The sequence below is a fragment of the Rattus norvegicus genome, chromosome 9 (genome assembly GCF_036323735.1).
Source record: "Rattus norvegicus strain BN/NHsdMcwi chromosome 9, GRCr8, whole genome shotgun sequence".
NCBI classification, from domain to species: domain Eukaryota; kingdom Metazoa; phylum Chordata; class Mammalia; order Rodentia; family Muridae; genus Rattus; species Rattus norvegicus.
The window spans coordinates 24,787,538-24,804,106 of record NC_086027.1 but is presented as its reverse complement, the minus strand read 5'-3'; the positions used below and the strand labels follow the sequence as shown (position 1 = coordinate 24,804,106).

The 16,569-nt window shown below is 43.4% G+C and overlaps 1 protein-coding gene across 9 annotated transcripts in view; it reads left to right on the top strand.

Annotated features, from left to right (window-relative positions):
* Positions 1–46: 46 nt before the first annotated feature.
* Positions 47–16,569, top strand: part of Cyp39a1 (cytochrome P450, family 39, subfamily a, polypeptide 1) — a 76,244-nt gene continuing 59,721 nt past the window's right edge. For 2 of the 9 annotated variants that reach the window (XR_010054579.1, XR_010054580.1), the window contains exons 1-5: positions 205–544; positions 7,424–7,559; positions 10,574–10,748; positions 12,676–12,825; positions 15,325–15,415. Coding sequence is in view for 7 of the 9 variants with exons in the window: in NM_001106893.1 (NP_001100363.1) it covers positions 359–544; positions 7,424–7,559; positions 10,574–10,748; positions 12,676–12,825; positions 15,325–15,415 (738 nt within the window). In the remaining 2 variants the exon portion in view is untranslated. Of the gene's footprint in view, positions 545–7,423; positions 7,560–10,573; positions 10,749–12,675; positions 12,826–15,324; positions 15,416–16,569 lie in introns of all 9 variants that reach the window. The other 7 variants (XM_063266866.1, XM_063266867.1, NM_001106893.1 and 4 more) reach the window with 6 other exon arrangements.

Sequence of the window (16,569 nt, the reverse complement as noted above, 5' to 3'; positions counted from 1 at the left end):
GACTTCTCTGATTGGCTGGTAGCTAGGCGCCCACTGCAAACTGCTAGTTTACTCCGGCTCCACCGCCACAGGGCGTGTTCCCGCCCACCGGTCCCAGCCCAGGCCAGCCCAGTTCAACTCATTGCTTTTTTTTTTTCCCCTCAGAATTTGAAAGCAATGCGAAGGTGGAAGGCAGCCACAATGCAAAAATCACACAAACACTGGGGCGGGGCAAAGGAGCTACAGTTACGCAAGAGAATTGGTTTCCAAAGTTTCTCGGCTCAAAGTTTGGAGGACTGGGTGCATTTTCCTCAGTCGGCAGGGGAGCAGGAATTGCCCCTGGAGAAGGACGTTTTCAAACGTCTGTTGATTCTGGAAGATGGGCATTATGGAGTTATTCTCACCAATAGCAATAGCCGTCCTAGGAAGCTGCGTTCTTTTCTTATTCTCTCGGTGGAAGAATTTGCGTGGACCCCCGTGCATCCAGGGTTGGATTCCCTGGATCGGAGCTGGCTTTGAGTTTGGGAAAGCCCCTCTTGAATTTATAGAAAAAGCAAGAATCAAGGTATGGTATATAGCTGTGACAGGGAGTTTGGAGGGAGGTAGTATTTCCTTTAAAATTTTTTCTTTTATTAAACGCAATGTTGGATTATTGGACATACACTTATTTCCGGCAATTCCTCTCCTCTATTTCTCTACACAGCTTGTTGGAAGTAGATATGTCTTTTGATTGTTAGTAATTCCCTGCAATTAATTCTAAGTGCGTGTTTATTAGCATGCAGATATAAGCTTGAGTGGTTGTTTGTTTGTTTTTTTTTGTTGTTTTTGTTTTTGTTTTGTTTTTTGTGGGGGTGGCTGGGTGGGAGTAAAAGAGTTTCCATGATTTCAGTTTGTGAAAACGAGTAATAAATTTATATTACAAGCAGTGGTAATTCTCCAATTTTATAAAATTTGTTTTGCTAAATGTATCTTTACAGATTGAAGGCTCTCCACTTTTCTTTCTTTCTCTCCCCACCCCTACCACCAAATACTGGTTTTGTTGGTGAGACCCTACCTCCCTTACTCCCTGCCCTGGGGAGATAAGTAAGGGTTTTTGTCCTTAAAGCAGTTACTGAATGTTGACCATTTTAGAGAAGACACCTTTACTGACTGGCCTTTTAATGTTTATTCATCTTTTGGCTGCCAAGATCTTACTGTGTTTTCTGTTGGTAAGATGACTTGGTGGATGAAGTGCTTTCTACAACAAGCACAAGAGACTGAGTTCACTCCCCAACCTCTCCAGGTTCAGCATGAGAGACTTTGCCTCAAAAAAGTAAGGTGGAGGGCCTGCAAGATGGCTCCGTGGGTAAAGATGTCTGCTCCCAAGTCTGACACCTTGAGATTGAATCCCAGCATCCACATGGTGGAAGGAGAGAATGAACTCTTTCCGATTGTTCTCAGACCTTCCCATGGGGCCTATAATACAAACATAAGGTTAACTGTATGAGGTTTGTTGATCCTAAGAAATTCACCACTAGAAGCTTCACTCAGGGCCCATGGAATTAAAGGTCAATGTGAACCGTTATGTTTAAAATGGCTTGGGTCAGGGCCAAACGCTGGGCCGTACTTCCAGGACCTGAGCAGGAGTTCATTATAGTTCTTCTGGTTTTAGCCTTTATGAACTGGCCCTGGGAAACGCTCAGAGCAAAGCTTTCAGCTCTCGAACCTGAGCGGTTGCTCTGGTTGGTCAGCCAGGGTGGTTGGTGTTCAGGACACCATCTCTGTTTAACTGAGATCAGTCAGTGTCCGTGTGGTTTGCAGGTCGACTCTTGGACCCTAACAATTTGACTGTTTACCTCAGGATAAACTCCAATGATCCATTTGCCAATGGGGAAATGCACAATCTAATTTTTTTTTGTGTGTGATTGTATTGTGCTATTGCTGTGCTGCTTTGAAAAGGCTGTAACATATGGTTTTAATCTTTGCTTAAACATATAGATTTGCTTACCATATTAAATTCTGCACCATACTGGATACCACAATCAGGTGAAATGTTTACTAGTCTAGTACATGAAAAGTCGAAAAGGATCTTTCCTAAAAGTACTTCTTTGTTTCCCACAGCCCGCCATGGGCATATAAGTTTAGTAATTTTTAAGGAATGTTTGAGAAGGTTGTTTCAGATCAAACATGAGGGTTCTGTAGTTTTCTGGGTCAAATGAAACAATAAAAGACTATGATTATGTTCTGTGACTGCACGTGTGCACGTGCTTGTGTGTGTGTGTGTGTGTGTGTGTGTGTGTGTGTGTTCTTTTTCTCATATTCAAAAGCTATAGCACCATTGATGTTTGAATCCCAGAAAGTAATTTTTAAGACTTATTCTTACTCCATTGTCAGGATAACGAAAAGTGCATCAGAGACCTTTAAACCATGTGAGCTGAAAGACTCATAGCAGAAATGATCAGCCGCCCACCCACGCCCTAACCAACACACAAACAAAACACAAAAGGAAAAAAAGACCCGAGCCAGCGTTTTTTTTTTTTTTTGCTTCTTTGTTTTATACAAGTTCTTTTTTTCTTTTTTCTTTTTTTTCCTTTTTTTCTTTATTAACTTGAGTATTTCTTATTTACATTTCGAATGTTATTCCCTTTCCCGGTTTCCCAGCCAACATCCCCCTAACCCCTCCCCCTCCCCTTCTGTATGGGTGTTCCCCTCCCCATCCTCCCTCCATTACTGCCCTCCCCCCAACAATCACGTTCACTGGGGGTTCAGTCTTGGCAGGACCAAGGGCTTCCCCTTCCACTGGTGCTCTTACTAGGCTATTCATTGCTACCTATGAGGTTGGAGCCCAGGGTCAGTCCATGTATAGTGTTTGGGTAGTGGCTTAGTCCCTGGGAGCTCTGGTTGGTTGGCATTAGTAGGCTGGCCTGACCTTGTCTGAGTACTCAGCCCACTGGTGACGGGCATTCAGGTGTGCAAGGCCATGCCTTGCTCTCAGTCAGTTCTCTCAGGCTACTTACACACCATTTGCTTTCTCACACTAGTCAAGAAAAACTCCCACCGCAGAAGTACGAATCTTCACGCAGCCTTTTTGCGTGCTCTTGACGTCATCAGTCTTAGCGTTAGAATGCAACTTTGGAAGAGAGTAGCTTACCATCTCATAATATCTGCAGTCCATCCTAATTTTGATGGGGAGTCTTATTCATCTGAAAACGGTATGGGAAACACGGCTTGTCAGACCTTCAAGGAAGGAATTCCAGAAATCCAGAAATCCAAGAAGAGATTCAGCTTTGGGGGCTGCAAAAGTCTTCCATGTAGTTTGATCTGTGAACAGATGATGTATTAGCATTGTTCAACAGTTTAAAGTATTAACTGTCAGGACAGGCGTAGAGGATGGCTCAGACAGTAAAGTACCAGATGTGCAAGCACAAGACCCTTCCACGCACATGTGATCCCAGGTCGAGGAAACAAGGTCACTAGGGCTTGCAGGACAGCCATTTAAGCCCTTCCCTGAGGTCCTGGTTCAGGGGGAGACCCTGCCTCAAGAAATCAGATGGGAGCCAATGAGGAAAACACCCTTGTTAACCTCTGTCCTCTATATGCATATACCTCCACACACATGTACATGCAAGAAAGTAGACACAACTCTAGTGGAAAAAGCTGCTGACTCTGTACCCGTTCCAGCTTACTTCTCAACTGTCATTCCCATGCTCTATAACACTGGTTCTCTTACTGGTCATCAGTAGCTGGAAATGCAGTTCACCGTGATTGCCAGTAGACCAAGGACTCCTGGGTGCCATGGTGGGACTTTACGCTGGTGTACCACAGTCTTTCAAGTCCCCCATTGAAAATGAATGTCAGGGTGACACAGGGTGAGGTAAAAGGTAGCGAGGCAGTGTTCTCTCAATCAGCAAAGAAAGCAGAGTAAATAATAATAAATAAAGCAGAGAAGACAAAGCACACTTGAAGAGAGGCAGATGTGGGCTTAGGAAAGAAACTGCCTGTATATAAAACCCATGGTGGACCAGTGTCTGGTGCGTATAAAGAACCACAAGACGTTCAAAGGCAGAGTACGGACCAGTTCGAAAACGGATGTTATGATGAGGCAAATATACAAGGACAGTGACAGTTACAGCTGCCGATAAAGAGAAAAATGACCTCCTGAAGATGCCTAGCGGTCTGACCACTCTGGAAAACACGTGAGCTGTTTATTAGCAGAACACGCACGCAGCTAATCATGTAACTCGGCACTAAAGTTTCTCATGCAGAAATGGAAACTCAGTTTGCACTGTAACCTGGCCTAAGATTTGTTCATAATCCCCTTTTAGAATCCCCATTTAGAAATAGGGCCCGGGAATGTCCTTCAGTGTTCTGTGGAATCCTGTCTAGAAAGGTATTGAGGTGAAGCAACACATAGAATCTAGATGGCCTTGGAGAGCGGAATGAATGGTAAAAGCTACTCTCAACCGTTTGTCTGCCATCTGACTCCATGTATATAGGATCTTGAAATTAAGTTACAGAATGAAGTAGATGCAAAGTCCCTAAGACTTAGGGCAGAGCCCAGGGTGAGAGAGGAGCTATTGCCAGTGTAGAATGGTGACAAGGCAGGACTTGGTGGGGGATGGTGGGGGATGGTGGGGGTATCTTGACTGCTTCTATGCCTATAGCCTGGATGTTTTTCAAGGTGTTAACATCAGGGACAAGAAAGTCCTGAGAACTGTGAGGTCTCTGCAGTGTTTCTTATACCTCCTTGTTTGTGTGTATCCCATGTTATAAACTGAATTTAAAATGCATAAGAAGGGTTGGGGATTTAGCTCAGTGGTAGAGCGCTTGCCTAGCAAGTGCAAGGCCCTGGGTTCGGTCCCCAGCTCCGGAAAAAAAAAAAAGAAAAAAAGAAAAAAATGCGTAAGAAAACTTTTACAACTTACTAAATGCACTTGTCTTTGCCTCCCAATGCTAAACCTGCTGCCCTTAAATTAAGAACAGGAGAACAAAGGAGAAACAAATAAAACAGAAAACCACTGCTGTAGAGCTTGTGGCTGTACACGGAATGATTTTCACCGTACAGAATACTAGAAAGAATTCTTTTAAATGGCACTAGCTTGGGTCAGTGGTGATCTCTGAGGCTCACTGTGTTTGAGCTTGGTCTCTACTTGAAGTCCCTAACTAACCATGTTACAGAAATCCGTTTTATTAGTAGCAGGTTAAGGATGGACATTTAAACACAGCCTTGACAATTAGAGTAATCTGCTTTCCTTTAAACATTGACTAGTAAACAACGGTAGGCAGGTAATACTGGGAGGTGGTGTTTATGTGTGGGCCTCACTCGTAGCACCCAACACTTACCAAGACTGTAACAGTGCCAGTCTCATGATTAGACTGAAAATGAGTAACAGTGAAATAGTGATTGGAGTAAATGATATCTTTAGATAATTATGAGGCTTAAAATGGGCCATAAATCCGTAATGGCTCATTTTCATGATGGGTGGTTTGTTGCCAACATCTGCAGTGGATGCTAGAGCATAATTAGAACTCTGAAAATGGTGTCCGTTTCCTCCAATAAGGTCATAAACTGTGTAAGAGTCTCTTTTTTTTTTTTTTTTGCTGTGATCAAACACTGACCAGCAGTAAGTCAGAGGAGGAATGGACTTTTTGACTTCTACTTCTAGATCACAGTTCATCACTGAGTGAAGTCTAGGTCAGAACTCACAGGTAGAAAGTCTAAAGGAACACTGCTTGCACAGTCATGCTCATTCTGTACAGTTTAGGACCACCTGGCCAGGGAATGGTGCCGCCCATAGTGGTCCGGGTCTCCCTACACGAATAAAAAACGAGACAGCTCTTTCCCCCCAAATGCCCACAGGCCATCATGATCTAAACAGTCTCTCTACTGAGACTCAGTTGATGCTGGGCTTTCATCAAGTCAACAGTTGAAGCTAACTAGGGCAGACTGCAGGAAGGCAGACCTCATGCAGGGAAGAACGTGAGAGGAAATGAAAAATAAGTTGCTACTGTATCAGGAAATTGTGAAATTTGAGAAGTCTGAGCTCTGATGCCAGGAGAGAGGAGGATCACAGAAAGCCAGGAAGACAAAGGCTGAGGGACCACTAGCAGTCCTAGAGGGACAAGACATGTGATATGTATCAGAAACAAGCTGCTGGGCAGGCAGACACCCAGGCGAATGCTAGCACATGTAAATATGAGGCTTATGCAGGCATGTACACACACACCAGCACGCAGCTTACAGGTAGGCACTGGGACCTATACAGGGTCTGGTAAAGGCAAAAGATGGCTTGCCAGTGACCCCAAAGCCAGACAGTGTTGAAAATCTTTCTACAATGATTACATAACAGACTACATAATTGCTTACTTTTTTGGCTTCTCTAAACATCTAGTGTCAGTCAATTTCTGCTGACTCATAGGCCATCTTGGCTCAGGCCTGATTATCCATGTCAGTACCCTGATGTCTCAACATGGATGGGCCTCTAAGGCCTTCTGTCTCCTTAAGCTTCGTATGCGTCCTTGAGACATATTGAGCTGTATGTTGCATACAAGGTTCTTTATATTTTGAATATAAGATTGAAAGATCTCTATGGTGGTATATATTTTTAATTGTTTATATTTGCTAATAATCAAGGAAGGAAGATATACCTCAAATACTTCCCTCCTCTGGGTCCCCCCCTTACAGAGTCTCTTCCCCCATCCCCCCACCCTTTGCCTCTGAGAGGGTGAGGCCTAGGATAGGTATCTTATTGTGCACATTTTAAGATAGAATGAATTAAGATTCACATGTAACCAAAACAGACTTTCTAATAATACCACATGTAACTGTATTTTCAAATCTTGGCTGTTACTTCACCATTAGTATTTTTATTTTATTTTTAAGGAAGAGAGAGAGAGAGAGAGAGAGAGAGAGAGAGAGAGAGAGAGAGAGAGAGAGAGAGAATGTGTGTGTGTGTGTGAGAGAGAGAGAATGTGTGTGTGTGTGTGAGAGAGAGAGAGAGAAAGAGAGAGAGAGAGAGAGAGAGAGAGAGAGAGAAGGGAGGGAGGGAGGGAGGAGAAAGAGAGGGAGGGAGGAAAAGTGAGGGAGGGAAGGAGAGGGAAGGAGGGAGGGGAAAAGAGAGGGAGGGAACGAGGGAGAGAGGGAGAGAGGGAGAAAGGTGGGGGAGGAAGAGAGGTGTCTATGTGTGCTTGTGCACTCATGAATGTGAACTTTTGTGTGTAGGTGCTTGTGAGGGGTCAGAAGAGGGCATCAGATCCCCTGGAGTTATATACAGATGACTGTTGAGCTGTCCAATGTGAGTGCTAAAAACTGAACTTAGGTCCTCTGCAAGAACAGTACACACCCTTAATCACTGAGCTATTGCTCCAGTCTAAGTATTAATATTCTGGAGGAAGACTGTGTTATACACAACCCATGATTTAGAGATGCTTACTGATACAGCTGTATTTTTGTGTTTTATTATAGTATGGACCAGTGTTTACTGTCTTTGCTGTGGGAAAACGAATGACCTTTGTTACTGAAGAAGAAGGAATCAATGTGCTTCTAAAGTCTAAGCATGTAGATTTTGAATTAGCAGTACAACGCCCTCTCTACCACACAGGTAACTGATATTTTTAGATAGGTCCTTTGAGCTGTAGCGTTGAAACCCAAGAGTAATTTTAAGTAAGATCACATCCCTAGTCTTCTATCAAGAATAGTGATGGGTAATTGTTTTTAAAGTAGGGCTAGAGGGGGAGAAAAGTACTCATGATAAACTGGGTCATATTGGGCGTCTAAGATCTTCAGGTTTCATTTAGACATATGAATGAGTCAGACTTCCCTCAGTGGTGAATTTTAGAGACTGGACTCAGTGTATTACAGAACCTAGGTGTTAATAACCATGCACACAATGTTCCGCCGGCTTCAGCTCTTGGCTTGATTGTACTCTGCTTCTTCAGAGTAGACTTCCTCTGCTTAATCAACAAACCATCATTATGACCTCTCCTGATAGTGCCCAAAGAGTCAATAAGGCTATCTGGGTTGATGTCTCCCCTCTTCCAGCCTCCATCTGTCTTTGAGCCTGCTTGCTGTTACTGGAGAATTTGTTCCTGGTGTAGCTTTTTCTCCCCAGGGTGCAAGTTTCTGTGCATGTACCATGCATCCTTCCCAGAATATCTGCCCTGGCTTCTTCTTGCCCCAAAGGTAGTGTCCTTCTTCTGCCTGCATGCCTCCTTCTCTCCCTTCCCTTCCCTTCCCTTCCCTTCCCTTCCCTTCCCTTCCCTTCCCTTCCCTTCCCTTCCCTTCCCTTCCCTTCCCTTCCCTTCCCTTCCCTTCCTCTGTCTTTCTTTCTTTCTTTCTTTCTTTCTTTCTTTCTTTCTTTCTTTCTTTCTTTCTTTCTTTCTTTCAATCCTTTAATATTGTACCCGGTCATGCATTTCTTGGCATTAAGACAAAAATCTATTAAAGCCTCTGAGTGATTAAAAGTCTAGCTAATTTCTCCTTGAAAGCCAGGCTGAATTCACTGCTTTCTAGTGTTTGTTGGTAAGTGAGCTATGGAGCACCTGATTGGTGAACATACACGTTTTGAAGGCTAGTTGTCTATGTGCTAACACTTCTTCAGTGAAAGACACTAACTTACATGCTAGAGGAATATGGATCTTATCAGAGCGTCCTCCTGGGCCTCTTCTGTGGCCTCTCACGTTTGATCATTTCCGTTGAACAGATAAAATCTGTTCAAATTTACTCTTGAGCCAGCTTCTCATTCCTACCAAACATTCCACCACCATGATCAGAAGATCTCAATTTAATTCATACAAAATATAACCTGAGCATTGCAGGGTCATAAAATGCAAATTATTTAAAAGATGCTTTAAAGTCAATCAAAGTAGATAAACTAGATAAAAATGTTTTATAGAGTAGCCAACAACAGCAGCAGCAGCAGCAGCCGCAGCAGCAGCAGCCACAGCAGCAGCAACAACAACAACAACAAAATAAAAACCAAAACTCTAGACCCTGTCCTGACCTAACATCAAGTTGATATTGTAGAAGGAAGAGGAATACTTCTGTAAGGAAGTGTTTTAGAGTGAGGTCAGGGTCACTCTGTTGGAAGAAATATTCAAGAAGGGAATTGGAAGTGAGAAATTTGGGGATTTTGGTGTATGTGTAGAAAAATGGAGGTTTGGGTAGGGAGTAGTGAATGTAAGAGCATTCAGAATTCTGAGAATTTTAAGATACTCAGCATTTTCTTTTTCCTTTTTAAGGTTTATTCTTTCCTATATGGCATCCCAACCTCAGTCTCCCCTCCAATCCCAATCTACTCCTCCTCGATCCCTCCCCCAGAAAAGGGCAGACCTCCTAGGAGTATCAACCAATCATGGCATATCAAGACTAGGCACCTCTCTCCACATTAAGGTTGGAGAAGGAAACCAGTAGGAGGAAAAGCGTCTCCAAAGCAGGCAAGAGTTAGAGACAGCCCCCACTCCCACTGTTAGGAGTTCCATAAGAACACCAAGCTGCACAACCATGACATATATGCAGAGTGTAGGTCAGACCCATGTAGGCTCGTGGATTGTCCGTTCACTCTCTGTGAGCCCCATGAGCCCCAGGTTAGTTGATTCTATGGGTTTTCTTGTGGTATTCTTGACACCCTGGCTCCTACAATCTGCCTTCCTCCTCCTCAGCAGGATTCCCCAAGGTCTGCCCAGCATTTGGCTATGAGTCTCCACATCTGTTTCCTTTAGTTGCTGGAGAAGCTTCTCTGCAATCGGCACCAATCTATATATCATCAGGAATTATTTCATTGACTTTTAAATACATTTATTTATTTTATATCTTTTTAAAAATGTATGAGTACACCACATACACTCCTGCGTGCCAAAAGAGTCTGGCATGAGCTACCCTGTGGTTGCTGGGAATTGAACTCAGGACCTCTGGAAGAGCAGCCTATGCTCTTAAGCACTGAGCCATGTTATAACCCTGACCTTTTTTTTTTTTCTGTTTGTGCTTGTTCTATCTTAGAACTCTGGCTACTCATCCTCGGGTTCCTGGCCCTCCAGGCAATGTCATGGGTGGGCTTCCTCATGTGGCGTAGGTCTTGTGTTGGAGCATACCACTAGAGTTGACCACTAGAGTTGACCACTTCCACAATTTCTGCACCACCTTTACCCTGGCACATCGTTCAGGCAGGACAAATTGTAGGTTGATGGTTTTGGTGGTATCCCAGTTCCTCCACTGGAAGTCTTGTCTGGATACAGGAAATGTCTGGTTCAGGAGTCTTAATTAGGGTCATGCTCATAGAATCCTGGCAGTTTCCATTGCACTAGGTTTCTGCCTTGCCCTGAAATGCCCCCCAATTCCACTTTTCTCTCCCAGCACTCTCTCCCTCCATGCCCCCTCCCTGATCTCTCCTGTCCCAGTACCCATTCCCTACTGGCCCCCATCCCCAGTTCATCTTAGATATACCTTGAATGTAGATTTGGAGGAAGACGGAGTTAGAAAGATCAGTCCTCTCATTCACTCATAGATGACCTTGCACAGATTTAATGAGGATGCCGCCAGTGTCTGTAGCAGAGACATACAGATTATATGCCAGGAGGGATTGTTGCCTCTTTTGAAAACCTTTCCCTTTGTCTTTAGCATGGATCCCAAAGAATATTTTCTTCGCACTGCATGAAAAACTGTATGTCTTGATGAAAGGGAAGATGGGAACTTTCAACACACATCACTTTACTGGGCAGCTGACTGAAGAATTTCATGATCAACTGGAAGGTTTAGGCACTCATGGGACTATGGACCTGAATGACTTTGTACGGTAAACAGTAGTCCTTCTAATCTTCAGATAAAAACCTGGAACAAGCATGTTGGATTTCAAAATTCACCTGGTGGATTAATGTGCTCTAACTAGGACACTATGAGAATTTAAAAAAACATTTAAATTATAATTAATGGGCAATTAATTATAATTGAGCAGTCACAGTTGATGGTGAGCAAATCAGCCAGCAGTCATTTGACACATGAAAACTAATTTCTCCTTAGTGGTTGTAACAATTATATATTTACCATATAGAATTCTTGCTTGTAATTACCATGAATCCACAATTCACTGCTTATTGTGTTATTAGGATAGGAAGACTTGAGAGAACAGAGAAGATGGAATTAGAAGTGAGGGACCCAGGAGCTCTCTGTGAGACATAAGAAAGAACTCCAGGGAAAGTGAGTGTGGGCATCAGGGCCTTGGGGGTTTCTGAGAAAGAAAAGTGAGGGTGTAAGAGACAAGAGAGACAGGGAGGGGTGAAGCAGGGAGTTAGACATGTTAACAAACTCCCTGGAAAAGGTGAAGGTTGGATATGGGATCCATAAGAAACATTTTCTACATACGTAGCCATTCTCCATTTGTGTGAACATTCTCCACATGTGTAAATATTTTCACGTGTATAAAGGCACTCCACATGTACAGAACTTTTCCACATATATAAAAAAAAGTCCCCACATACATTCTCCATGTGCATAAAAAGTTCTCCACATGCACAATTCCCCCACATGCCTATCAAGTCTCCACATGAAAAACTGAATTATCAAAGCCCTTTCTCACTCCAGTAGAATCCCAAGACTTTAAGGTAGAGAGAATAAACTGGTAGGAGGATACAAACTCTCAAAGCCCCGCCCCATAGTGATGTACTTCCTGCAGCAAGACTCCACTTCCTAAGAAGTCCATAACCTTCCCAAGTTGTGCCACCAGTGAGATCAAGGCTTCAAGTACAGAAGCCTGGCCGATGACATCAACAGATATTTCAGTAGGTAATAGTTTGAATAATTTTGTGTGAAATTAGGTAATTGGTGATTACCTTTTTGCTAGTGTATTTACTGATTTACCCAAAGACAGTGGTATCCTAGTTGTTACTATTTTCTAAATATACTCCTGAATTCCAGCCAGCCACCCTATTTATGGATTTTTGTTCTGTATTTGTCTGAGCCTAAGATGCTTCCTTAGAATGGATTTTTAAATATTCGGGACTGGATAGAGGGCTCATGAGCTAAGAGCATACACGCTCTTCCCAAGGATCCAGGTTTGGTTCCCAGCACCTAGATCACACAGCTCACAATTGCCTATAACCAGCACCAAGGGGAACTGACCTACCTGATTTTCTGAGGCACCTGTATTCACATGCACATCTCTCTATATATGCTCAACGAAAAAGTGCCCATTAATTAGAATCCAAATGAGGGGTTTTTTTTAAGTCTCATAGTGGCCTAGTTAGAGTGCATTAATCTACCAGGTGAATTTTGAAATCCAGAGAAACATACACATATGTATACTTAAAAGCAGTTTCTTTTTTTTTTTAAAAGGACTTATAACTCTTAGCGTTTTCAGTCACCCTTGAAGCACAGCTTGACTTCCACCAGCAAATGTGAAAACCTGAGAATACCTTGCTCCCAAAACTGTGTCCTATGTCACATGACCCCGTGCTCAATTGTCATTTTAGGAAAAAACACAGCCTTTGTATCTAGAGCAGTGTTCTTAACCTATGTTGTGGTGACCCCCCCCCAGCCATAAAAATTACTTTGTTGCTACCTCATAGCTATAATTTCTCTACGGTTATGAATCATAACATAAACAGGATAGTTGAACATCCCAAAGGGGTCGCGACCCACAGGTTGAGAACCACTGATCGTAGCGCTTTTCCCATTGGCTGGGAAAAGCCAATAGGTTGACCTCCCGAATGTTCCTGTCTTTGCAGGTATCTACTTTATCCAGCCACACTCAATACTCTCTTTATGAAAGGGCTGTTTCTCACAGACAAGAGGAAGATCAAGGAGTTCTACCAGCATTTTAAAACCTATGATGAGGGCTTTGAGTATGGCTCCCAGCTGCCCGAATGGCTTCTGAGGTAAGGTGACCTTTTGTGATTGGTTCTTTCTTTCCAGCCACTCATTTATATTGTTCTCCCCTCCTCTGACGTATGTGTGCATAGGGGTGCCCTCCTTTGAGCATGGGTGTGGAGACCAGAGGAGGACATCGACTGTCCTGTTTTTCATCCTTGACTGTCGTTTTCTGAGATAGGGCCACTCACCAAACTCAGAACTCACCATTTTGGCTAGACGGGCTAGTGCCCGGCATTCCCCATCCCCATGCCGGCTTTTACATCATGCTGGGGATTTGAACCCAGGTCCTTAAGCTTGCATATCCAACCTTTTACTTTCGGAGCTGCCTTTCTAGCTTTCATTTCCCTTATTTATTTTCTACTTTATTTTTATTTTAACATAAATACATGTGTATATGATATACGTGTGGGGGTGGCTATACTGCACTTGCTGGAGTGCATGTGTGAGAGTCGGGGGAGGGGATGCTGGGCTTTGGTGCTTGCCTCCCGGCTTGGTCTAGACAGGGTCTAAATGTCTCAGCATTATTCAGGGTAGCTGGCCAGGCTGCTAGGGGTTCTGCTGTGTCCACCTCCCATCTCTCTGCAGTAATGCAAGGATTATACGTGAATGCTACCAGACAGCCAGGCTTTTGTAGGTTCTGGAGAAGCAAACTCCTCTGGTCCTCAATACTGTGTGGCAAGTGCTTTATCCACTAATTCCTCGTCCCAGTCATACTTCTTTCTCTGAAGGAGAATAGCATCGGCTGAGGTGGAAAGAGGCTGTTTCTCTGACTTCTCCTTTTTAATGGTGGTGGGGATGTGAGGAGGCGCAGCAGTGCACTGCGCACCCTAAGTGAGGTGCTGGTTTTGCGGGAGTGTACTGTCTCACCAGACTCTATAGCCTGCTTATTTTAGTGCACATGTGTGAAGGGAAGGAGGAACAAGAAGAAATATATTTCTTTCTCTCACTCTACTCTTTCTTTCCTCTTTCCTGTCTCCCTATCTTCCGTCTCCCTTCCTTCCTGAAAACAAGTGTGTATGTGAGAGACAGAGACAGAGACACAGAGAGAGACAGAGAGACAGAGACACACAGGGAGACACACAGAGACATACACACGGAGAGAGACAGAGACATGGAGTGACAGAGACACAGAGAGATACACAGAGAGACAGAGACAGAGAGAGACAGAGACACAGAGAGACAAAGACACAGAGAGAGACAGTCAGAGAGACAGAAACAGAGACAAAGACAGAGAGACAGAGACAGAGACAGAAACAGCAAGACAGAGACACACAGGGAGACACACAGAGACATACACAGGGAGAGACACAGAGGGACAGAGACATGGAGAGACAGAGACACAGAGAGAGATACACAGAGAGACAGAGATACACAGAGAGACAGAGACAGAGAGAGAGATACACAGGGAGACACTCAGATACATACACAGAGAGAGAAAGACAGAGACACAGGGAGAAAGAGACACAGAGAGACAAAGATATAGAGACACAGAGACATAGAGATACAGAGACACAGAGAGATACACACAGAGAGACAGGCAGAGAGAAGATGGCGTGATGAATGCATCTGAAGCCTCTCCAGTGTACAGTGTATACCATTACTGACTTGATTCAGTTTGAATCCTTACTAAGTCAGCCCCTCCTGTGTAAGGTCACATTAGGCCCGACCCAATGTATTTGGTACCATTGGCTCACAGAAACATTTGTAACTTGTTATGAAAAGTAACTGCATTTTAAAAAGTATTTGGTAATCACTCTATGTTTTATTCTATTTGGATAGTCAAGTCAAAGGTGACATGGACGGGTAACTTAAAAGCAATAAAAATTTATTTACCATAGTTTTGGAGGCTGTGATGTCCAACCTGGGGCTACCAGCAGGGTGGTCTCTAGAGAAGTTTTTTGTTTGTTTTTGTTTTTGGTGGCAGACTGTCAACTTCTGACTGTGTCTTCAGGATACGAGAGGCAATCGAGTGTTTTCTGGTGTTCTATAAAGGCACTAATCCCATTGATAAGGGGTTCACCCTATCATGAAATCACTGTGATCAACTCTGTGTTCCCTGGTACCATCACCAGAGTGTTGAGATTTTCAGCCTTTGATTTTGCTGAGGACTCAGATCACCTGCAGTAGGTGGTGGTAATAGCCAGAACAGGAATAAAATGATGGTTGTTCATGGACTTGGCTCAGCTTAGTCAGGATCTGACCTCTGTGCTGGACCTCCACCGTCTCTCCTGGGACAGGCACACTAAACATACACTAACCATTTTCTCCATTAACAGGAGTCCACTAGGAATCCCAGTAACTACTTACAAAGCCAGTGAAATGTATTGTCTTGCCTCCTAGTCATAACCTGTGGTCTCATAATTCAGGAAATTCTAACCGGAGGCCAAGAAGAAATTTGAGGGAATTATTCTACTCTCAGAGACCTTCTGACCATATATGTTCTGGCCTGTCACCCTAAACACCCTTGCAAGTCACTGCTTATATGATTTCTTTTCTTTATGCAGAAACTGGTCAAAATCCAAAAGATGGCTCTTGGCACTGTTTGAGAAAAATATTGGAGACATAAAAACTCATGGATCTGCAGGTCATTCCGAAGTAAGTATCCTCTTCCTTCACTAAGATGTATGTGCTGAACGTGGGAATGAACAGTGATTATTACAAAACCACTTTTCCTAGGAATCGTGGGATTGGGTATAATGTCGTTACCACATGATACACTGGGCATGCTAACATACATTATTTTAATATTATAACCTCACAACATAAAGGCATTCTATTCTATAGGATAACAAAACATGCTACAAACAACAAAAATGAAACTTGGGGATTTTTAAGTTTATTCTCACAGTTGGCTGCGTCAAAGGACACAATTACAGTCGGACGGTCTTTGTTGCTGTACAGTGTAATTCTCGAGTTAGGCAACTCCCCATTCTATACACAGACGAAATATTCTTATAGGCTGAGCAGAACAGGTTGTTTTAATAGATCAGAGCTACAGAAATATGAAACTCAGAAACAAACAAAAACAACTTTTAAAACTGAGGACAGAGCAGCAGAGCAATAAGTGACTTGCTAAAACTGGATTATTCTGGTTACCTAAGGAGGTATGGAGCACATTGGATGCGGCTTCCCTACCGTTAGTCTTGGCCTGTTTAGGTAGATTTCTAAGAAGGTCACGTAGTAACTTCGCTTCCATCCAATTACAGTGAGACTTTGTTTTGAGCAACTCCATATTGATTTTTTTTTTTTTGGTTCTTTTTTTCGGAGCTGGGGACCGAACCCAGGGCCTTGCGCTTCCTAGGTAAGCGCTCTACCACTGAGCTAAATCCCCAGCCCCGATTTTTTAAAAACATTGTTGCTTGGTTTTATTTTATTTTTGAGATAGAGTATATCACTATGACGACCATGTAGCCAAGATATAACCCATAAATTCCTGATCCTTCTTCCTCAGCCTCCTGAATATTGGGACTGTAGGGATGGGCCGCCATGCTTGGCATTACTGAGTTTTAGTCTTGTCCACTGGAATAAAAGCAGTGGGTTCCTGTGATGTTTTGAATAGATTTGGCTTCCCATAGACTCAGTGTGAATGCTTGGCCCATAAGAGGCACTATTAGGAGGTGTGGCCTTGTTGGAGGAGGTGTGGTCTTGTTGGAAGAGGTGTGGTCTTGTTGGAGGAGGTGTGGCCTTGTTAGAGGAAGTGTGGCCTTGTTGAAGGAAGTTCCTCACCGTGGAGGTGGGCTTTTTAGTCT